Here is a 22,961-nt window from a genome sequence, read left to right on the forward strand (position 1 = left end):
GTCTTTTTTTCACTTTTAAGATTTATAGTTCCAACAACGAAGCCCAACGTAAAATGACGCAGAAAAAGCCATTAGTGCAACGGCAACAGATAAAAATCGAAACCAGGCTCGAACTCCCTTGAACGAGACGGGAAGCCAAGGGAAATCTACTCACTGGCCGCTTCCATCATGCTGGCCCAGAATTTCGGCTGCTTGTGGAGGGGGTCTTCCTCTTGGCCGCTAAGCTTGTAAACGTGGACGCAGGGAGGGGTGCTGACGCTGCTGTAGTGACTAATGAACATGTCGAAATTCTGCAGGGAGGCAAGGAAGAGCGGCAAAGGTGGGTCGGGAGACACTCCAAGCAGCCCCACAGTTTTACCCAACAAATTATTATTGTTGTTGTCATCATCTTGGCGAGGAGAATTGTGGACCCCACTTGCCCTCCTCCTAATAAGAGATTGGCTTTCTTTTTAAAAAAAGGGAAACCAACCACACACATGGGAATTCTGCGACCCAGAGGGACAGACCTGGCTCATGGAACAGCTGTGCGAGAAGCCCAGGGTGGTGAGCCGCACGACCTCCCCGGGGGACTCGTAGCTGACCACGTAGAGGTGGTGCTCCAGAGGGGTATCCTTCGTGCCCTGGAAGTAGACAAGCTTGGTTTCTTCATTCACCCAAATCTGTAGGGGGGGAGAGAGGGAGAAACCACAATGGAAAATTGCTTTAAGATCTGGATACAACTTGCCAGTTGGTTTGTTTTTAATTTATATTCCCCTCGCCCCCCGCTTCCTCCAAGGAGGTCAAGGTGGAGATCACAACAGTTCTCCCGGGTTATCCACACAACAAACCTGTGAGGTGGTTTGGGCTGAGAATGAGCATGGGACTGGCGGAAATGACGAGCAGAATCCGTGACCAGGGAAGAGATACAGCGCAGGAAGATGGGAAGAAATTTAAAGAGTATTTAAAGAAATATTGTAAAATTAATGAAGGTTAGAAAAATGCTGGATTGGGTATTAAGGGGTTAAAAGCGGTAAGGGATGATTAGAAGAAAATATTTTTTTTAAAAAAAATAAAAGTTAAAAGTAGGGTAAGGATTTGCTGACAATTGATTTTGAAATTGGAATACAGAAAGGGAAGGTATGAGGAAGTCGTGAAAGTAAGCTAAAAGAAAGTAAAAACTGGAGTTATACGTGTGTGTTTTTTGTGTGTGTGTTTGTTAGTATGTTATTGTTATGGTGTTGTTATGGTATTGTGGTGATTTGTTAAAACTTTAATAAAAATTTAATTAAAAAAAAAAAGAGAGAGAATGAGCAGCCAACCACAGTGAGTTTCACAGCTAAATGGGGACTTCTCTCTCAGGTCTTAGTCCAACCCTCTAACCACTACACCGCACTACTTCCTGTTATGCATAGGATCACTCGTTCAGCCGTTATTGGCATAATTTAAACAAATTTAAAGCCCTAAATGGCCTCGGTCCAGTATATCTGAAGGTGCGTCTCCACCTCCATTGGTTTCCAAACATTTTGGAAGTCGAACGGAGTTCCGGAATGGATTCCGTTCGACTTCCGAGGTACCACTGTGTTTAAGTATTGTGATCCAACTCTTAGATTCTAAGAGGTGCTGACCTAGCTAGGCACATATAGCCAAATAAGAGAACACTCTTAGGAACTCCTAAGACCAGTCGGAAAAAAGGATGCCTGAATGCCCTCGGGTCCTAGAATCTTCTAACCTTCTTGCCAAAGGCTAATTCCCAACTTTGGGGAGGGGGTGGGAGGGCACTTGGACCCCATCAGAGCCTCACACCTCCTTCCCAAAGCCTGGCGCCTAACCAAGCTGACTTTGGAAAGGCATCCTCAAATTTTGGCCTTGCTCCACCCCCGTGTGACAAGGGAGTGCAGCAGCCTGGGGGTTCCATATTGCGGTCCACTTGCCCTAGACAAAGGCGTGGGGTGAACACTTTCCCAGTGCTCTGTTGTTCTGCTTTGGGGAGCGAGGCAGGAAAACCCACTTCTAAAGATGCGATGTCCTATAAAATCAACTCCTGGCCTAGGACCGCTCTGACTGGGCCATTCCAAAATTTCAAAAGTTTGTTCAATTGTCCTTCATAAAAGTTATTGCATTACATTCTTCATTAAATTATCTTTCCACTGATATATAATTTTATGGTATTACTCCCAAAAAAGTGGTGTTATGAGCCATCATTGCCAAAACAAAATGACACCTGATTGGCTCAATAAACTCCTTTTTTATGGTTATTTGGCTATAACTTTTGATAGAATAGAGGTAACTGAATAAACTTTGTTGCATTACATTCTTCATTGAATTATCTTTCCATTGATATATAATTTTATGGTATTACTCCAAAAAAACTGATGTTATGAGCCATCATTGCCAAAACGACACCTGATTGGCTCAATAAACTCATTTTTTCTGGTTATTTGGCTATAACTTTCGATAGAATACAGATAATTGAATAAACTTCGTTGCATTACATTCTTCATTAAATTATCTTTCGATCGATATATAATTTTATGGTATTACTCCGGAAAAAAAGGTGGTGTTATGAGCCACCAAACCTCGGAAATACACTTTTCCCAAAAGGTTTCCACATTTTGGGCCACTTGTGTATGCAGAGGCCCACAGCTGTGTGTGGTTATCCTGCTCCCGGGGAGGCCATCACCAGAGAGAGAGACTCGCCTGGCGACTCCTTTGCCACCCCTTTATTTTGAGGGCGAAGACGGAAATCAAAACGGGGTTCCTTGTACCTTGTATCCGTGCCTGGCCAGGACCTCCCATTCACCGCTGGTGAGCGCCACCTCCTTCCTGAGAGGGCATCTGAAGTCCTCTGGGGCGAAAAAGAGACAGAGAGCGTGTCTGTCCAATGCAGAATGCTGCGGCCACCTTCATTTATTTAACCTACTTGGTAAGTAAACATGAAAGCAATACTATGTGCACATAGATAACGGCGTAGGGGAGCTAAAATACACACATGTCCTGCTGCCTGCCTGCTCACTGTGCAGAAATTCACTTATCCGCACAAAAAGAATTGCGCCCAAACCTTGCTGCAAACAACCACAGAATCAGCCTGGAGTTTGCCCACTTCTTCATTTCCTTGTTTGTTTCTGCTTCAGATGTCAAGGAAATGAACAACTATCTGACTTTTAGAAGACATCTGAAGGCAGCCCTGTTTAGGGAATTTTTTTAATGTTTGATGTTCTATCTAATTTTTAATATTCTGTTGGGAACCACCCAGAGTGGCTTGGGAAACTCAGCCAGATGTGCGGGGCATAAATAAATTATTTTTACTATTAACCAGATTTGCCCCTTCAACTGCTCTTGGCTACCAGGAAAACACTCAAGGCGCACCGTGGGAGAATTTTTTCCCGGAAGACTCGAACTGCAGGCAGGCGGGCAGGCAGGCAGCTCTTGGGATCTCACCTTGGCTGGGGACGTACGGCTGCATCCAGTCAAAGTTGCCCCGCCGGAGGACGACCGTGACTTTGTACAGGTGGCAGAAGCCCGTCTTGCACTCGTTGGCTCGGATAAAGCAAAGCTCCTCCTCTTCCCCCTCTGGCTGGACAAAAGGGTAAAAGATGTCGTGGACCTGCCCGGAAGAGAGGGGAGGTATGCTAGCAACATCACGGGAGAGGCATTTCCAGCTGCCCCACCCTCCACGTTTGAAAGCCTTGCAAGCTTTGGCAAGAGAAGGACACCATGGCAGGCATCCTCCCGGACGAAGGTGGAAGTGCCAAGCTCCCTTGTTATTTTGGCTACTGCCAGGAGGTGTAACATGGCTGGATGCTAAATTTACAGTACAGTGGTACCTCGGGTTCAGGACACAGGTGGCGCTGTGATCTAAACCACTGAGCCTAGGGCTTGCCAATTGGAAGGTTGGCGGTTTGAATCCCTGCGACAGGGTGAGCTCCCGTTGCTCGGCCCCTGCTCCTGCCAACCTAGCAGTCAAAAGCATGTCAAGTGCAAGTAGATAAATAGGTACCGCTTTGGCGGGAAGGTAAACGGTGTTTCCGTGCGCTGCTCTGGTTCGCCAGAAGCGGCTTAGTCATGCTCGCCACATGACCCAGAAGCTGTACGCCGGCTGCCTCGACCAGTAAAGCAAGATGAGCGCCGCAACCCCAGAGTCGTCTGCGACTGGACCTAATGGTCAGGGGTCCTTTTACCCTTACCTCGGTTTAAGAACAGTCCGGTTTAAGAACAATTCAGTTTACGAACTCCGCAAAACCGGAAATAGTGTCCCGGTTTGAGAACTTTACCTCGGTCTAAAGAATGGAATCCGAACAGTGGAAGGGCACCAGCGGCGAGAGGCCTCATTAGGGAAAGCGTGCCTCAGTTTTAAGAACAGTTTTGGTTTAAGAACGGACTTCCAGAATGGATTAATTTCGTAAACCGAGGTACCCCTGTACTGAAAAGTTTGGGGTGTGTTGTATGTTATTTAAAAAAATTTCTGTTGCTTTATGATGGAAGTGTTCCTGTGATAGCTGATTTTGAGATGCATTCCTGATTTGTCTGCTATAGACTGCTTTGAACAGGGTTCTCTCTCTTTTTGGCAGAAAAACAAGCGTGCAAATACAATTAAAATGGATGATTATTGAAGCGCTTCAAAAACAGAGGGGGTGACTTAGGCTCCTAGCTAAGAAAACAGAGCCATTAACACAAACCATCATCTGGTATAAACTCCCCACACAGGCCAAACTAGTCTCCTGCTGTGTGGTCACTGTCTCGAATGCTACGCCCAAGCCTCTCCCAAATGCCTATGGATTCCAGACATTCACAGGGCAAACTAGCCTCTAGGCCAGGGGCGGCCAGACCAAAGCTCCACAAACTTCATTCACGTGGCCTGCGGCGTGTCTGTGGGTTTGTGATTTTATTTTAATTTACTGAATTCATTGAAAATGGGAGATAGTACCCGCCGCAAGAAAAAGTAACACTATACTGGTTTTTCATTGCTTCTCTTACTTCTGAAACTGTATTCTACTGCGCTGCAAACTGAATTCTATGAAACAACAGTATGCAAGAAATAAAGGAATATAAAGGCAACTGAAAAGCACACAGCCTCTAGAGAAGCGCAGTGCAATTGCTAGAGAAGGCAGAAAAACCATTAAGTAGTCCTGCCAAGACCACTCCAGCAATTACACTCCTATCCCACCATTTTCTCCAAGGAGTTCAACATGATAAACAAGGCTTCCCCTCTCTTCATCTGGTCCTCATAACAACCCTGTGAGGTACGTCAGGCTGAGGGAGAGACAGCGGCTGGCCCACAAGGTCACCCACCCAGCGAGAGCGGTGGCCAAGTGAGGATTTCAACCCTGGTCTCCCAGGCCCCAGCCCAACACTCTAAACACTACACCACGCTGCCTCTCCCCAGCCTCTTGACATCATTTTCAGAGCCCTCAGAAGTGAAGGGAAGCTACACTCAGTGACTCGAGCAGCTGCCTTGTGTGCAAAAAAAAGGAGTAGCCCCCCAACTGTCTCCTTTGAAGCAGGCTATCCAGAATAACAAAAGCCAATCCTGACTTCTGTTTGCATCCCAAAAAGCCAGCTTGATCTTTATGTATAGTTTCATTTACCGTAATAATTGTTTCAATCTGTTGGCTAGAATGTCAGCGAATATTTTGTAATCACTGTTCAGCAGTGATAGGGGCCTATAGTTTTTAATTAGCGTCAGGTCTTGTCCTTGTTTCGGTATCAACACGACAAAAGCTTCTTCCCATGATGCCGGTATTATTCCACATTTTAAAATTATATTCATTACCAATTTCATTGGTGTTATTAAGAATTCCTCTGAATTTTTTTATAATATGCTGCTGTCAAACCATCTGTTCCAAGTGCTTTTCCTACTTTTGCTTTCATAATTGCTTGGTGCACCTCCACTGTTGCAATTGGCTGATTTAATTGTTCCCTTTTCTCTGCTCCTATTGTCCCGGTTTTTAAAAGGTAAAGGGACCCCTGACCGTTAGGTCCAGTTGTGACCGACTCTGGGGTTGCGGCGCTCATCTCACTTTACTGGCCAAGGGAGCCGGCGTACAGCTTCCGGGTCATGTGGCCAACATGACTAAGCCGCTTCTGGCGAACCAGAGCAGCTCACGGAAATGCCGTTTACCTTCCCGCCAGAGCAGTACCTATTTATCTACTTGCACTGGTGTGCTTTCGAACTGCTAGGTTGGCAGGAGCAGGGACCGAGCAACGGCAGCTCACCCCTTTGCGGGGATTCGAACTGCCGACCTTCTGATCAGCAAGTCCTAGGCTCTGTGGTTTAACCCACAGCGCCACCTGCATCCCCGTCCCGGTTTTTGCTCCAGATGAAAGGCTCTCTCTCTGGCACCTGTCAGGAGGTTTTTGCCGGAGCCTCTTCCCACCCAGCACTCTGGCGTGACCCTGCTGATGAGTGCCAGAGCATCTTCCGGACCTTTCTGATTCAGGCCAGAGCAGCCAGATTGGAAGGCACCCTGGTGCAACCTTACCAACAACCTGATTTGGGGGGATGCAAAAGGTCCATGGGAGAATAAACCCCTCTGCTTCACCGCTGCTACCGCAGTTTGGAGCGCATAAACCCATCTCTCGCAGGACTGCCCGCACTGATTGGCAGCTTCAGACGGGAGCCTTGTCTGCACCATACCTGGAGATGTTGGGCACTGAATGTAGGACCTTCTGCATGCAAAGCCTAGTGTCTCGCCTCTCTGTGCAGGGATCCAGGTCGGTGGTGTGTGTGTGTTCAATAAACGTGTTGGGGAGGAGTCTTTACTTTCCTAAAACAGCAGCGAAAGGCAGGGGGAAGAGGTAGGGGGGCTAGGCCCTTCCCACCCACCTCCAGTCATTCCAGCCCATGCTGCTCCCTTACGTTTATCCAGACGTCGGTGACTTCCTCGTAAATAATGAAGGGGTGGATGTTCCCCGGCACAGCTTTGGCAAACTCCTGGCGCTGCTCCTCGTTCTCCGGAACCGGGATGAAGAGGGCAGGGGGGAACAGGACGAGCTGGAGCTGGTGCTGAGGCCGGTCGAGGAACATGGCCCAGGCACTGCGCAGAGAGAGAGACAGAGAGGAAGAGAGGGGGAGAATCAATATTTCGTAACTGGGAGACCCAAAAAACGAACAGCCTCACAAGGTGGTAGCCTCTCCTTCAGGGTGGATTTGATTGGCAGTGCCAGTCCTGAATGTATAGGGTTTGTGACCATTATGCTCACTGCCTTCAGGAGCAGTAAAGCTCTGCTGAATGAAATTTTAATTGCCTCTGGCCTATTTTGTTTGGGAATCCTGCAATGTATTTATAGGTTGTTTACTCTGCTAACTATACGCTGGAATCTGCTCTGGATCAATGCTGAGAAGAATTCCATGACATGCTTCTGACTATGTCAGGGGTCAGCAAACCTTTTCAGCAGGGGGCCGGTCCACTGTCCCTCAGACCTTGTGGGGGGCCGGACTATATTTTGGGGGGGAAACAAAACAAAAAAACTGAATTCCTATGCCCCACAAATAACCCAGAGATGCATTTTAAATAAAAGGACACATTCTACTTATGGAATAACACGCTGATTCCCAGACTGTGCGCGGGCCAGATTTAGAAGGCAATTGGGCCAGATCTGGCCCCCGGGCCTTAGTTTGCCTACACATGGACTATGTCTTCATTATGTTTTTATCACTGGTGTTCTGTGACGTGTTTCTAATGTTGCACACTGCCCTGAGAGCTTTCCAAAAAGGGCTGTATATAAATTGAATTAACAACAACAACCATGTATTAACAACAACAACATATTAAATTTGTACACCGCCCTTCATTCGCAGATCTCAGGGCAGTTCCCAACATAAAATCACCATATAAAACCACAAAATAACATAGCAAAAAATAAAGAACAGCAGCAAACCAAGAATCCCTCCCCGTGATTCAGTTTTGTTCCGATTGAATGGAAGTGCGAATGAGCCTAAATCTGCAAGAACGTCTCAGGCAGGAGGCTGGACACGAGACACACACGGAGAGGAACCACAGGGGGAAGCTGCAAGACGTCCACTTTGCATGCAGAAAGGCCCCAGGCTCAATCCCCAGTTAAGAAGAAGAAGAAGAGTGGGGCTACCTTTGAAGGTGACTCGGAAACTACAACTAATCCAGAATGCGGCAGCTAGACTGGTGACTGGGGGCGGCCGCCGGGACCATATAACACCGGTCTTGAAAGACCTACATTGGCTCCCAGTACGTTTCCGAGCACAACTCAAAGTGTTGGTGCTGACCTTTAAAGCCCTAAACGGCCTCGGTCCAGTATATCTGAAGGAGCGTCTCCACCCCCATCATTCTGCCCGGACGCTGAGGTCCAGCGCCGAGGGCCTTCTGGCGGTTCCCTCATTGCGAGAAGCAAAGCTACAGGGAACCAGGCAGAGGGCCTTCTCGGTAGTGGCGCCCGCCCTGTGGAACGCCCTTCCAGCAGATGTCAAAGTGATAAACAACTACCTGACATTCAGAAGACATCTTAAGGCAGCCCTGTTTAGGGAAGTTTTTAACATGTGATATTTTACTGTATTTTTGGTTTTTATGGAAGCCGCCCAGAGTGGCTGGGGAGGCCCAGCCAGATGGGCGGGGTATAAATAATAAATTATTATTATTATTATTATCCCGCTTTATCGCTACCCTAAGGAGTCTCAAAGCGGCTAACATTCTCCTTTCCCTTCCTTCCCCACAACAAACACTGTGAGGTGAGTGGGGCTGAGAGACTTCAGAGAAGGGTGACTGGCCCAAGGTCACCCAGCAGCTGCATGTGGAGGAGCGGGGAATCGAACCCGGTTCACCAGATTACGAGACTACGGCTCTTAACCACTACACCATACTGGAACAGGGGAGCCCAGCGGTGAGGAAACCCTCTTTCTCTCTCTGCTGAGACCTTGGAGAGACACTGCCCGTAAGGACAAGCAACACTGGGCGAGATGGACAAACGGTCTGGCCAGGGATAAGGAGCTCCCTGCTTTCCCCACTGCACTTACTAAAGTCCACTTACTATTTACCATCCTGGGTCCACCCGGCCCGTGCGATGTACTCCACCCGCGGGAACATCGTTGAAAAGGGCTGCACCAGCTCCTTGTCCTGGGAAGATACTATCTGCAAAGAGGAAAGAGGAAAGGGGAGAGGTTGCCACTCGTTTTACTTTTACTTTTTAAAAAGGTAAAGGGTAAAGGGACCCCTGACCATTAGGTCCAGTCGTGGCCGACTCCGGGGTTGCGGTGCTCATCTCGCTTTAATGGCTGAGGGAGCCGGCGTACAGCTTCCGGGTCGTGTGGCCAGCAGGACTAAGCCGCTTCTGGCGAACCAGAGCAGCGCATGGAAACGCCGTTTACCTTCCCGCCGGAGCGGTACCTATTTATCTATTTGCACTATGACGTGCTTTCGAACTGCTAGGTTGGCAGGAGCAGGGACTGAGCAACGGGAGCTCACCCCGTCGCGGGGATTCGAACCGCTGACCTTCTGATCGGCAAGTCCTAGGCTCCGTGGTTTAATCCACAGTGCCACCCGCGTCCGTCCACTTAACCCGCCACTGACAGCACCTGCTCCATCAGGCCACGAGAGAAACAGCTAGGGTACTTCAGCCGTAGAGCGCAAGACTCTTCATCTCGGGGAGGGGGTTCCCACCCCCACATGGGTCAAAAGGTTCCTGCGTGGCAGGGACTTAAGGCAAGATGACCCCTGGTGGTCTCTTCCATCTCTAGGATGCCAGTGCTGCAGAGCGGCCTTCGCATCTACGCACCCAGGGGATTTCTGGAACCTGTAACTGTTGGGAAGTTCCAAGTGTGGCTGAATGCATGCAGGTGTCAGTGGACTGAGGCAGAGGTGTGAATGCTGAGCGAGCGGAATTCTATGTTATGGGCTTTGGTGCCTTATAGATTGCACTGTTTATACAAATTTTGATTTATTCTCCATGTTTACGCAGGGGCTGCGTTTCAAGGCACCGCACTCATCTGTGAAATCGTGCATAATAGAAAGCCGTTGGAAAGGCCTGCAAGCACCCTTTTAGTGACATCTTTGCGATGTTTCCACATCACCTCTGGGTTTGATGCAACGCACATATATACTGAACATGAGGAAACAGGAAGCTGCCTGCATTTATTTATTACATTTATGAGGGCCGCCTTTTTCTTCCAGGGGAGCCCAAGGTGGTGTGCAAGGTTCTCCTCCTTCCTCATTTCATCTTCACAACAACATTGGGAGGTAGGTTAGGCTAAGAGATGGCGACTGGTTGCCGACACGAGTCTTGCTGGCACAGAAATTCGCACCAGCCGCCGATTTGCTACTGGGCCAAGTCCAAGGCATTACTACAGTGGTACCTCTGGTTATGGATTTAATTCGTTTTGGGGTGCCGTGCTATTAATACCTTGAGCTGCTTTTGAGTTTGCAAAGGAACGCCCGAGAGGAAAGAAGTCAAAGACAATTAACAAACTGGAACCCAGCTCCCTTACCTTCCCTTGGCTATCCACTTGAACTTCAGCAAGCTTCAGCGAGATTTTGGGGTTCTTGCTGCCTGGAATGGAGGGGAAGAAGGACATGAGGAGGCAGCTGAGCTGAATGCTTTTAACACTCATTTCCCTTCATGTAGGTTGTGCTAGTATTTCACGTATCCGATGCTGCAGATGGGATTGGTGTAAATCACATGCCTGTCTGGGAAGACTGTGGGAACAGAATACAGCCTTATCTCTCTTCCACTGTCTGTACTTTTGCTTTTACTTCATTCTGTTCTCTCTCGGAGCTGGTGAGAGAGACGCCATAATGCTTTGTCTGTACACAGTGCGTAAATAAATACGTAGATTAGTTCTACGACGTCTCACGCTTCTTGCTGTGTAATGCCAGAAGTGTAGTGTGCATATACCATCTGGTATATGTCGCTGAGGTTCTTGGCTGGCCAATAGCACAGGACGATTGCCATCTCTACCATTATTACCCTTCACCCTAAGATTACAACAATAAAACCTGCTATTGGACTACCTTGCATTTCTTTTTCTTGTGAGTAACAACTGTGGCAGCCACTGGGCGGCAAAAATTTAAATGATCTGGCTTTCCCAGAAGAAAATGAGAATCCACAGAGAAATACAAGAAAGAGGAGGTGCCTCTTAAGGAATTCTGCGAGTTCCAGGTTCAACTCTGGCCACCTCTGGTTAAAAGGATCAGAGGCAGAAGGTGATGTCGTCCGCCAGGTGGGGTTTTCCAAGCCCCCTTCATCCTCACCCCACAGCTCCCCCACTGACCTGTCCTGGGGTAGCGGTACGAGTCCGTCTTCCTTTCTTCCAGGGCGGGAGAAGGAACATGGATGATCTCCACTTCCGACTCGTCCACCTCCTCATAGAGGATTCGTAACGTTTTCCAGCCCTCGGGACCTAGGTTGAGGAGGCGAGATGCGGAGGTGAATTCTGAGGCAGCTCCTCCCAGGAGTCTCTTCCTGCACACACTGACCTCGGAGCGTGGCCCATTCAACAAGAAGAGGACTGTGCAACACAGACTTCTTCTGCATGCAGCAACGTGCGGCAGGAAACTGCTGCTATATTTCTCCAAGGAAAACACTCCTGCTCACATGTCTAGAAGCTTGTGGTCCAAGGCTGCATTTGCAGAACGGTTTATCCCATTTTCCCAAGGTTTTTCCCTAACTGCTAATTTCTGCATTGTGTTTTGAGCTTTCACATGACACAAAAGCCACTTCCAGAAATGTAGAAAAACGTGGTGCAAGCTTAGCGGTCATTTCCAGGGGTCATTTCCAGGGGTGGGGGGAATTTTCATTTGCAAAATATCACAAAAATAAGTACTAAACTTGTGCTCTATTCTGCTATATTTCTGGAAGCGGCTTCTATGCCACATGAAAACTCAATGTGGAAACTGTTGACAGGTAAGGGTATTTATTCACGCAGCACAGAATTAGCCTGTGGAACTCGCTCGCCTCCAAAGGGATATTGTAGAGCTGGGAAAAGGTTCAGAAAAACGGGCCATACCTCAAGGACTGCCCTTCCCCATATAAACCAACCCAGACTCTGTGCCCAAAATCCTCCCTTTAAAAATAAAGTTGAGACTGCAGCCCTCGTTGCTCTGAACAAAAGGCTGGACTGAACACAAACACAGGAAGCCGTCCAATAGCCATGCCCTTCTTTGTGTGCCTCCTCCAGGAGAGGTCCAGAAAGCGGCAACACAAGAACAGGGCCTTTTCTGTGGTGGCTCCCTGTTTGTGGAATGCTCTCCTGAAGGTTTGTCTGGTGCCTTCATTGTACATCTTTAAGCAAAAATGTTCCTCTTCCACCAGGCCTTTGGCCGATTAATATTTTAAGACCTTTTAAATGTGTTTGGGGGGTGTATTGTTTTGCTTTGTTTTTGTTTTATTTATTTATTTTGTGCTTTTATCCTGTATTTTTATATTGTGAACAGTCCTGAGATTTTCAGATGAAGGGCGGTATATGAATTTCAATAATAATAATAATAATAATAATAATAATAATAATAATGTAAAGGACCCCTGGATGGTTAAGTTCAGTCAAAGGTGACTATGGGGTTGCAGTGCTCATCTTGCTTTCAAGCCGAGGGAGCCAGTGTTTGTCCGCAGACAGCTTTCCGGGTGATGTGGCCAGCAGGACTAAACCGCTTCTGGTGCAATGGGACACTGTGATGGAAACTTGAGCGCATAGAAACACCGCTTACCTTCCTGCCACAGTGGTGCCTATTTATCTACTTGCACTGGCATGCTTTCGAACTGCTAGATTGGCAGGAGCTGGGACAGAGCAACGGGAGCTCACTCCGTTGCGGGAATTCGAACCGCTGACCTTCCGACTGGCAAGCCCAAGAGGCTCAGTGGTTTAGACCACAGCACCACCTGTGTAATGGGGATGGAGTGGCTCCCCTATAAGCAAAGGTCGCTGTGTTTTGGTCTTTGAGAGAAAAGGCAACTCATCCTCCCTGATAGCTGTCCATGCTGTCAAGGACTGATCTGAGTTGTAGTCCAACAACACTTGGGAACAAAAGATGGGAGAAGGCTGATCTAAGCTGGTAGGATCATTGCGTGGCCTAGGTGGCCAGAGCACTCACCTTCTTGGCAAGATGTGGGACACCACCAGTACCCCGTAAACCGGTCAAACTCCTCCTGAATGACGAACGTGGCTACGCCTGCAGATTTGGGGTCATCTAGCACGCTGGATAAGCCTGCAGTGGGGAGAAAAGAGGCAGAGTTTGGGCCAGGGAATTGAACCTACAACAGCTGGCTATGATCACCTAGCCCCGAGTGGTTTTCTCCGATGGGCAGCAATGCCCCTAAGAAAAAGGGAAGCTGCCTTGCTCATAGTCAAGGCCATTTTATGATATACCGTATTTTTTGGTCTATAAGACTCACTTTTTCCCTCCTAAAAAGTCAGGGGAAATGTGTGTGCGTCTTATGGAGCGAATGCAGGCTGTGCAGCTACCCCAGAAGCCAGAACAGCAACAGGGGTCGCTGCTTTCACTGCGTAGTGATCCCTCTTGCTGTTCTGGCTTCTGAGATTCAGAATATTTTTTTTTCTTGTTTTCCTCCTCCAAAAACTAGGTGCGTCTTGTGGTCTGGTGCGTCTTATGGAGCGAAAAATACGGTAAATAAAATAACCGAACCAGGCCTTCTCTTCCATGTCCTACTGCAGGCAGGGCCCACATGCGAAGAGATGTGTGAGTCGAGATGACTGTGTTCCCTTCTCTCCAGAGCAAGTCACCCTCTGCTTTTGGGGTCGCAGGGAGCTGCAGGAGGGCTTTTTACATTCCTCGTTTCATGTCACCTGCCCAGCCCTGGCAGAGGAGTAAGGGCTTAGGCCACTGGCCACACAGGAAGTCCCTAGCATGCCATCCAGAAAATGGTTGTGCCCCCCAACAGCATCATCTCACTGCCCTGAGGAATTATCGTAAGAAGGGAAGGATCAGAGGTGGTTCTGCTTTTGGGGTGGCCACTAACTTAAAAGTCAACTCGCCTTGTCTTCAAATTAGTCACCTGAGTAGACTACAGGGTTCTGAACAGACCTGAACAAATGTTTATAACCCTCCCAAAAGCTCTAAGGATTGTAATTCTGATTTACAGGATACAGTGGTACCTTGGGTTACATACACTTCAGGTTACAGACTCCGCTAACCAAGAAATAGTACCTCGGGTTAAGAACTTTGCTTCAGGATGAGAACAGAAATCATGCTCCGGCGGCGCGGCGGCAGTGGGAGGCCCCATTAGCTAAAGTGGTGCTTCAGGTTAAGAACAGTTTCAGGTTAAGAACGGACCTCCAGAACGAGTTAAGTACTTAACCCGAGGAACCACTGTACATGGGGATTAGTTACACAAGAATTCCTTCTCTCTTCAGCTATCATATCGGATTATTTGAATACAAGGGACAGAAAGACTAGCTTGGGCTCCGAGGTCATTGCACACCTCCCATTTAGGAAATCTATGGACATGACCATTAACCATGCTGGTATTTGCAAACAAGAGATGAAGGATTGGCAGTATCAACCCAAAGGAACACAGTGCCTGGAGACAGAAAGTCAGGTCGTGGCATCCACAGCAGTGATCAGAGGAGGAATGGTTGCTGGGAGGAGCAAAGGGAGAGGAAACACCATGGGGCTTCTGCAGCAGCCCAACAGGACACCTTCCTCTGTCCCAACTGCAACAAAACATGTCTCTCCTGCATCGGTGTCTACAGCCAAAGCAGGGACTGCAGCCTTCCAACAGTTTGACTTCATCTCCTGCATTGCCTCCTGTAATAGGTATGAGTTACACGTGCGTAAACTGGTGCCTTTCTCGGTTAATTTGCCTTATTAAACCTTTCTGACTGCACAGCCCCTTCTCATGTTGGCTGCCTCAGTCACTGGCAGAATCCGTCAGTGGGCGTTTCTTGAAGCTCTTCCAGCATAAAAGTTGTTTGACCCCCAGTCTCCTCCTCCTCTCACTGTGCGGGAGTCTTCTGCGCAGGGTAGGCGTGGGTAGCGGAGGACCTGGGCTCTCCTCACTAATGTCCAGTGAAGAGTCCTGGAGCCCTCTCTCCAATTCCCCCGTCTGCCCCCCTTTATCCCTGGTGTTGCGCTGATTGGCTTCCCCCTCTACTGAGCTGTTTCTCCCCCTGCTGCTGGGTCCTTCGCCAGCATCATCTGGGAGCCTCCCCTTCGCATCTCGCTCCGATGTCAGTTCCCTGACACCTCCCAAGACAGATGCCAACAACAATTGCCTTAACTTACCAGCTAAGTTAATTTATTACCGTGTTTTTCGCTCCGTAAGACGCACCTGACCATAAGACGCACCTAGTTTTAGAGGAGGAGAACTGGGGGGAAAAATGTTCTCTCCCTCTTTGCTCAGCGCCTCTCCAGCAAAGCGGGAGGAGAAACGGAAGGGGCTCCGTTTCTCCTGCTGCTACGCTGAAGGGGCGCTGCGCAGAGAGGGAAAGCTGCGCAGCGGCTCTCCAGCGAAGCGAAGCCAGGAGAACAAGAGGGATCGATCCCTTTTGCTCTCCTGGCTTCAGGGATAGCCTCCCAAAGCCTCCTGAGCGCAGCAGGAGCTCCCGCTGTGCTCCGGAGGCTTCGCATTGCTTTCGCTGAAGCCAGGAGAGCAAGAAGGATTGGCTTCAGCAAAAGCTGCGCAGCCTGCATTCGCTCCATAAGACGCACACGCATTTCCCCTTACTTTTTAGGAGGGGGAAAGTGCATCTTATAGAGCGAAAAATACGGTAATTTAGGGGCTGATCTAGCACCAGGCAGAAAAAATACCAGCCAGGGGTATTTATTTCCCCCTCCACACAAGACGGGAGTGTTATAGACAGTGCTCACCTTTCTGGCAATACGTCAGCCTCCGCTCCTCCCCCGTCTCAATGCTGGCAACCCAAAGGTCGTTGTTGTTGATGAACGAAAAGAAAGACGGATTGGCGGAGCAGATCTTGGGATCCATTCTGGGGCCTGAGCACTGCGTCTTGATTTCCAGCGGCTTCATCGGAGACACCTGCGGGCAAGCAGCACACACACCTGTGAACTCTCCACGGCGCAGGGAGAGTGGGGAGAAAGTTTTCCTCTCTTTTTTGAAAGTACTAGAATTCGTGCACAACCCATGAAGCTGAACATTCAGAGGTTCAAGGTAGACAAAATGGAAAGGTTCAGAAAGGAGAAACCAAAAGAGGGATACGTAAGCGGAGGTACGACTGTATACTGACCATTACTAAGCGCTGTGGATAAGAACAGGAGAGCAAAGAGACCCTCCATACCCAAGGGCAGTTTACCAACAATTACCAAGCACTGTGAATCACTGCAGCGTGGGATAGCTGCTGCCTTTAACGCATGCTCACCATAAAGCCGTTCTTGCCTCCGTCCCGGCAGTGGAAAAGGCTGTTGCTGGCCTGGAACAGGAAGAGGCCGCTCTCGCTATGGAAGTCGTAGGAAGTGATCCCAAAGACCCCTAGCCGCTTGCGTTCCCTCAGCAGCTCTTCCTCCCTGGAATACATCCCGTGGTGGGGGGTGGCCTGGTGGAAAACAGAGGAGGGGGCCCCCCAAAAAAGGTCATGAAGGTACATGCAGAGAAAACACGAGAAAGCTCTGCCACCAACCTACTGTGCAAATCTTATTTGTTTACTTAGGGGGATTTGTACCCCAAAAACCCCCAGCCTCCCAGAGCGGCTTCCGTATAATCAGTTGGAACAAGACAGTCCCTGCTTGCAGGCTTAGAATCTAAAAATGCACAACACACAAGGAAGTGCTGGTTTTGACCTACAAAGCCTTAAAACGGCTCAGGACCGCAATACCTCAAGGACCGCCTCTTTCCATATGAACCTACCCGGACCCTGAGATCAACTTTTGAGGCCCTCCGTCGTGTGCCTCCTCCTCGAGAGGTGCGGAGGGTGGCAACACGAGAACGGGGCCTTCTCTGCAGTGGCTCCCCTTCTGTGGAATGCTCTCCCCAGGGAAGTTCGCCTGGCGCCTTCATTATACAATCTTTACGTGCCAGGCAAAAGCGTTCCTTTTTAACCAGGCTTTTGGTTGATCTGATTTACATCCTATGCCCTTTTAAAATGTGATGGGGGGTGGAGCTATTGGGTTGCTGTTTTCATTTTTATTATGTTTTTTTTTGTGTTTTTATATATTGATTTTATTCTGTGAACCGCCCTGAGACCCCGGGTATAGGGCGGTATATACTGCTATGCACTCTACGTGGGACTACCTTTGAAGGTGACCCAGAAACTGCAATTAATCCAGAATGCGGCAGCTAGACTGGTGACTGGGAGTGGCTGCCGGGACCACATAACACCGGTCCTGAGAGATCTGCATTGGCTCCCAGGACGTTTCTGAGCACAATTCAAAGTGTTGGTGCTGACCTTAAAAGCCCTAAACGGCCTCGGACCTGTATACCTGAAGGAGCCTCTCCACCCCCATCGTTCTGCCCGGACACTGAGGTCCAGCTCCGAGGGCCTTCTGGTGGTTCCCTCATTACGAGAAGTGAGGTTACAGGGAACCAAACAGAGGGCCTTCTCGGTAGTGGCGCCTGCCCTGTGGAATGTCCACCCTTCAGATGTGAAGGAAAGAAGCAGCTATCTTATCTTTAAAAGACATCTGAAGGCAGCCCTGTTTAAGTTTTTAATATTTAATGCTGTATTGCTTTTAACACTTGATTGGGAGCCGCCCAGAGTGGCTGGGGAAACTCAGCCAGATGGGCGGGGTATAAATAATAATAATTATTATTATTAAATAAGAGAAAAGGGACAGTGGGGAGAGGGAATCAAACTGGTTTTTAAAACAGCTGTTCATATGACCAGCTTGCATAGTTTTAGGGACAGGAGGTGCCTGGGGGGAGCTGGTCTTTCAACAAAGCTGATGGAGCGAGTCTTCTGCTTCCCATCTCTCTCCCTTAGGCAGCCTGATGGAACAGGAGTTGAGGCCTGATGGAGTTGCCCCAATAGAGTGGGTGGAGCGAGAACCTTGGGCAGGTCTCTCAGCTTCCTGCCAGCTTCTGCTGCGGGAGACTGGGTCAGCCTCCATCACGGAAAAAGATTCCCTGCCTCCGATTTATTCTAGATGGGGAATCAGAATTATTATTTTTTGCTCTGGTTTTCCCCCCAAGAACAGTTCCCGAGTCCGCCGAGCGCAGTGAAGCCACACCCCACCCTCCACCGTGCCTCACCTGGAAGTGGTCCAACATCTGCTTCCACGACAACAGGAGCAAGGCTTCCTTCCGTACCTTTTTGGGAATCTCAGAGTAGAGGAGGGAGTTCTCCCTGCTTCCGTATGGCATTCCTGTTGAAATGGGAACCAATTCAAGCACGTGCTTTTACAGTACAGTAGTCACATCTCGGGTTACAGGCGCTTCAGGTTGTGCGCTTTCAGGATGCACACCGCACCGAACCTGGAAGTACTGGAACGGGTTACTTCCGGGTTCTGGCGCTCGCGCAGAACCACTAAATCGCGCTTTGCACATGCGCAGAAGCGCCAAATCACGACCCGCACGTGTGCAGACGCGGCGGCGCGGGTTGCGAACGTGCCTCCCGCATGGATCACATTTGCAACCCGAGCATCCACTATATAGAGTCACAAGTTCTCCTTGTAGAAGTGAAGCGAAAACCCCATAATTGCCATTCAACGCCACTCTCCACCTCCTCAAATTAGTCTACGCACAGCTCCCGCTGTCCAAACACAATACATTCTCAGGAAATCAATTGTTAGGTGAACGTTCGCATAACAAGCCGACGATTCCCATCGATTCCCATGGGCTATTTTCTAATGCACAAAAACTTGACAAACAGGGAAACCCAGGGAAATCGTCTGAATCCTTGCAAAAGGCAAACAATGAAGGGGAAAACACGCTCTCTCCCCCCGTCCCTCTCTCCCACCACGGTGTCTGGAAAAATGACTGCAAAAGACAAGGAAGGCTTGTTTAAGACCCACTTGTTTACAGTACAGGTTTGGATATCTGAATCTGCAGCGTGCATAGTGAGGTTTGGGTACTAACTCATTGTGAATTTTCATATAATGAGAATTTGGATAGCAGGACATGAGTGTTTCTTGTTGGCTTTTTGGTTTTAATACTGTTTTTCAATCTGCCTTATGCTTTTGCAGTGGTGCCCCGCAAGACGAATGCCTCGCAAGACGGGAAACCCGCTAGACGAAAGGGTTTTCCGTTTTTGATCTGCTTCACAAGACGATTTTCCCTATGGGCTTGCTTTGCAAGACAAAAACGTCTTGCGAGTGTTCCGATTTTTTTCCGCTCCCCCCCCCTTTTTCTAAGCCGCTAATAGCCTTTTAGCCGCAAATCCGCTAAGCCTTTAATAGCCTCTAAGCTATTAATAGCGCTAATCCGCTAAGCCGCTAATAGGGTTGCTTCGCAAGACGAAAAAACCGCTAGACGAAGAGACTCGCGGAACGGATTAATTTCGTCTTGCGAGACACCACTGTACGTTCTTATTTCTGAACTTCTTTCTTTTAATGCTTTATTACTTTTTATTTAAAAAAAAACCCAAGACACTACGCAACAATCAGCAAATGGCAATCCAAAATTAACACTCCGTACACACAAAAAAGAAAAGATTGAGTTCATCCATCACTAATTCTAACATGACTTCCGATCCCCGCCCCCATTGTGCTTTCTAAGTTTCATTACAGCTACACAACTTTATCTCTCCTAAGTTATTCTGTTATGTTAATTCTGTAGCGATCTCTTATTTCATGCAGAAATCAATCCAGACCTGCCAAAGAATTTATGTTCTTACAATGTTCTTTTAAATATCCTCTGTAAATATTCCACTCTCTATTAAATATATGATCTGTATGGTCTCGGAATCTTGCTGCTAAATATTGCTAGTTCTGCATATTCTAACATTTTATTTTGCCAATCTAATTTTGAGGGAGTAGAATCTGCTTTCCGTACCTTAGCAATTAAAATTCTTGCTCTTGCAAGAGTATTTCTGAACTTCTTTCAAAACGCTGGTTTATTGTTCAGCTGTCCTGCACAGTACGATCGCATCTTAGGCGAGGGTCTGGTTCCAAGGCTTCCAGACATAAATGAAAATTACCTATCTCTAAACCATTAGATCAGGGGTCAGCAAACTTTTTCAGCAGGGGGGCGGTCCACTGTCCCTCGGACCTTGGGGTGGACTATATTGGGGGGGGGATGAACAAATTCCCATGCCCCACAAATAACCCAGAGATGCATTTTAAATAAAAGCACACATTCTACTTATGTAAAAACACCAGGCAAGCCCCACAAATAACCCAGAGATGCATTTTAAATAAAAGGACACATTTTACTCATGTAAAAACATACTGATTCCCGGACCGTCCGTGGGCCGGATTTGGAAGGTGATTGGGCTGGATCCAGCCCCCGGGCCTTAGCTTGCAAACCCATGCCTTAGATCCACCCTCTAGCAAGAGAGTTAGGGAGAGGGAGGGAGAAAGAGAGAGAGAACCCACAGAACTCCTAGAACCCGCATTCGTCAGGTGGAGTTGGGTTTTGTTTTGCTTTTAAGATTGTAAGCTGCTTCATGGAAGAAGCCCCTCAAAAAGGAACGATGCACATTTTAAAATAAATATAAAGTAAATAAATACAGGCAGCCCTCCGTTTACACACGTTCAATATGTGCATGCGTATACACACATCACACTGAACCCAGAAGTAACCTGGAAACAGCATAAAGGCATAACTGAAACGTCACTAAAAGGGTGGAACGGGGTTTGGGGCAGAACAGGGTGTTTGTAAGTTTTTTCAATGGTTTTCAATTATATGCAATTCCACTGAGACACAAGGTGCCTCCGACTCTTTGGTTCCCAGCCCAATCCAATCTTACCCAGGTAATACAGCCGATGGGAGTGAGGGCTTGACTCTTCGGTCTTCCGAACAAACTGGAAGTCATGGGGTGCCTTGTTCACGATCATCCCTGTGTACTTCCGGCTGCTGTGGATGATGTCACGCAGCCCCTCCCACGAATGCTTCTCCACCTGGAAGTGGGAAGCGGACGTGTCCTCCATCTCCACGGCGTCTGAGCTGTCGGACAGAGCGTCCACTGCTGTCATCTTCAGCCTTCCTCCTGAATTGGTTAGGCAGCTGGGGGGGGGGGAGAGAAAATTGGTGGATTGGGGAAAGAGATAGAGAAAGAGAGAAAGAAAAGGGAGGAGGGCACATCAATTCCATCCAGAGCCAGGGTTCATTCATACAGTTTATCTCAGGCTTCCTCAACCTCGGCCCTCCAGATGTTTTGGGACTACAATTCCCAGCATCCCTGACCACTGGTCCTGCTAGCTAAGGATCATGGGAGTTGTAGGCCAAAAACATCTGGAGGGGACTTCCGGGGTTGGCGCGATCTGGGAATGGCGGATTCCCTCCGAGCTCCGGAGGGAATCGGCTCAGCGGGGGACGGGTCTTTGCCGTGCCGGCGACACGGGGACCCTTAAAACCGCAGGCACGAAAGCCTGCGGACTGAAGACTCGGTGGGTGCCTTAAGCGCCCCCCCTGATTCGCAAAGAGCCTTTTTAAAGGCTGCGGAGGGGATACGGGGGGTGGCGTGGCACCGAGAGTCCATCGCTACCTCTGCTGAGCGAAGCCGCGAGCCATGACCGGAGAGCGCTGACTACCTTCCTTGAAATTCGGCTGAGAAAAAGAACCCGTGAGTTAATTGAATTTGGATTCTAAGAATTTCACCTATTGAATTTGAGACGATCGGGGGATGTGTTAAAAGGAAGTCCGCACCCCCCCCTTGCAGACGATCCAGAGCAACGATAAAAGAACTAAGCTGGAGTGCCTACCCTGTAAAGGGTGAGTTTAAAAAGACAGTAACTTCCAAGATTTGGAAAAGGAATTTTTTTTTTTGAGCAGGAGAGAGGAGTGTTGGAAGGGGTATATTTCTGTTGTAAGCAACCCCCCCTCCCGGGCCCGGGAGTGTCCTACTTTGGAGCTGGTATAAGAAGAGCAGAGTTTGACAGCTGTCAAAGCTGTCAAACGGACTGTTAATAGTAGAAAAATTGCTACTTAAGACCCCTCTGGATTAAAAGGAGTTACAATTGAACTAAAATTGTTGGAAACAAAGAATCAATAATAAGACAGAGGACTGTTGGAGAAAAGAACACTAAGTAACCAGATTCCCTCTAGGGGGAAATCTGTGGAATTACAATGGCTGTGGATGGAAAGATACTGGGAGAAATCGAAAGGATGTTTTATTTGGTTGGAATCTTACAGGAACAGACTACGGCTATGAGTGAACAATTGATGACCTTGAATCCTGAAACAAGTAGTTCTGTTCAATGTAATGAGAACCTGGCTGAGAAAGAATCCACAGCTGAGCCGGAAATGATAACCAAAGAAGAGGAGAAGACAAAACAAGAAAGAGAAGAACTGAAATGGGAAAATATTGTCCAGAAGCTGACATCTGTGGAATATAAACAAGGAGACTATTGGACTGAACCTACTACAAATCTACGAAAGATCCAGAAGATGAAAGTGGAGGCCCTGGGAATTTATGAAATCAAGGAATTTAAAATAAAGAAATATAATTGGGGCCTCCACATAGACTCTGACTTTGATTATGTTCAAAATTCATGCCTTGTGGAAATTCCTCAGCAGTTGCTTGCAAATATGGGAAGAGATTTTGGACTGACTGTGAAAGAACTCTTTCGAGACGTGAAGACCGACATAAAGGATTGCCAACTAGGCCGGCGGAGAGGGACTGAAAGAGATTTGAGAGCCTCGGACGTAAGGAATCCGGGCTAATAATTGCTATTTTGGACATGTTTTCGGAAGGGACACAAACCGGGGAAGGGAGGGAGGGAAGAATCTAGTTTCAACAACACTTAAGACTATGGGATTTAGCTAACAAGATTATTATTTAAGACAAAATGGGAAATCGTTGGAAGGGAACTGAGGTCCAACTTAGAATAAATTTAATTTTGCTTTTTTATATATATAAAGGACTAATATTAAGATGGATAAGGAAATGCCAATTTGCTGATACAAATTTGGGAATAGGGATGCAAGGGAGGGGGTGGGGGGAAGTCAATGAC

General features: G+C 48.2%; 1 protein-coding gene across 2 annotated transcripts in view; it reads right to left on the minus strand.

The window, feature by feature from the left end:
* The window catches only part of DPP9 (dipeptidyl peptidase 9), a 49,480-nt gene that overhangs the window by 16,025 nt on the left and 10,494 nt on the right, over window positions 1-22,961 (minus strand). For both annotated transcript variants that reach the window (XM_082206308.1, XM_082206307.1), the window contains 13 exons: window positions 20,756-21,012; window positions 18,100-18,212; window positions 16,274-16,447; window positions 15,765-15,933; window positions 13,029-13,142; window positions 11,213-11,341; window positions 10,430-10,491; window positions 8,977-9,077; window positions 6,836-7,013; window positions 3,418-3,583; window positions 2,745-2,824; window positions 507-659; window positions 155-290 (listed from right to left, as the gene is read on the minus strand). In XM_082206308.1, the coding sequence (XP_082062434.1) occupies window positions 155-290; window positions 507-659; window positions 2,745-2,824; window positions 3,418-3,583; window positions 6,836-7,013; window positions 8,977-9,077; window positions 10,430-10,491; window positions 11,213-11,341; window positions 13,029-13,142; window positions 15,765-15,933; window positions 16,274-16,447; window positions 18,100-18,212; window positions 20,756-21,012 (1,832 nt within the window). The remainder of the gene's footprint in view (window positions 1-154; window positions 291-506; window positions 660-2,744; window positions 2,825-3,417; window positions 3,584-6,835; window positions 7,014-8,976; window positions 9,078-10,429; window positions 10,492-11,212; window positions 11,342-13,028; window positions 13,143-15,764; window positions 15,934-16,273; window positions 16,448-18,099; window positions 18,213-20,755; window positions 21,013-22,961) is intronic.

This window comes from Podarcis vaucheri (assembly GCF_965113315.1).
Source record: "Podarcis vaucheri genome assembly, chromosome: 18".
NCBI lineage: Eukaryota > Metazoa > Chordata > Lepidosauria > Squamata > Lacertidae > Podarcis > Podarcis vaucheri.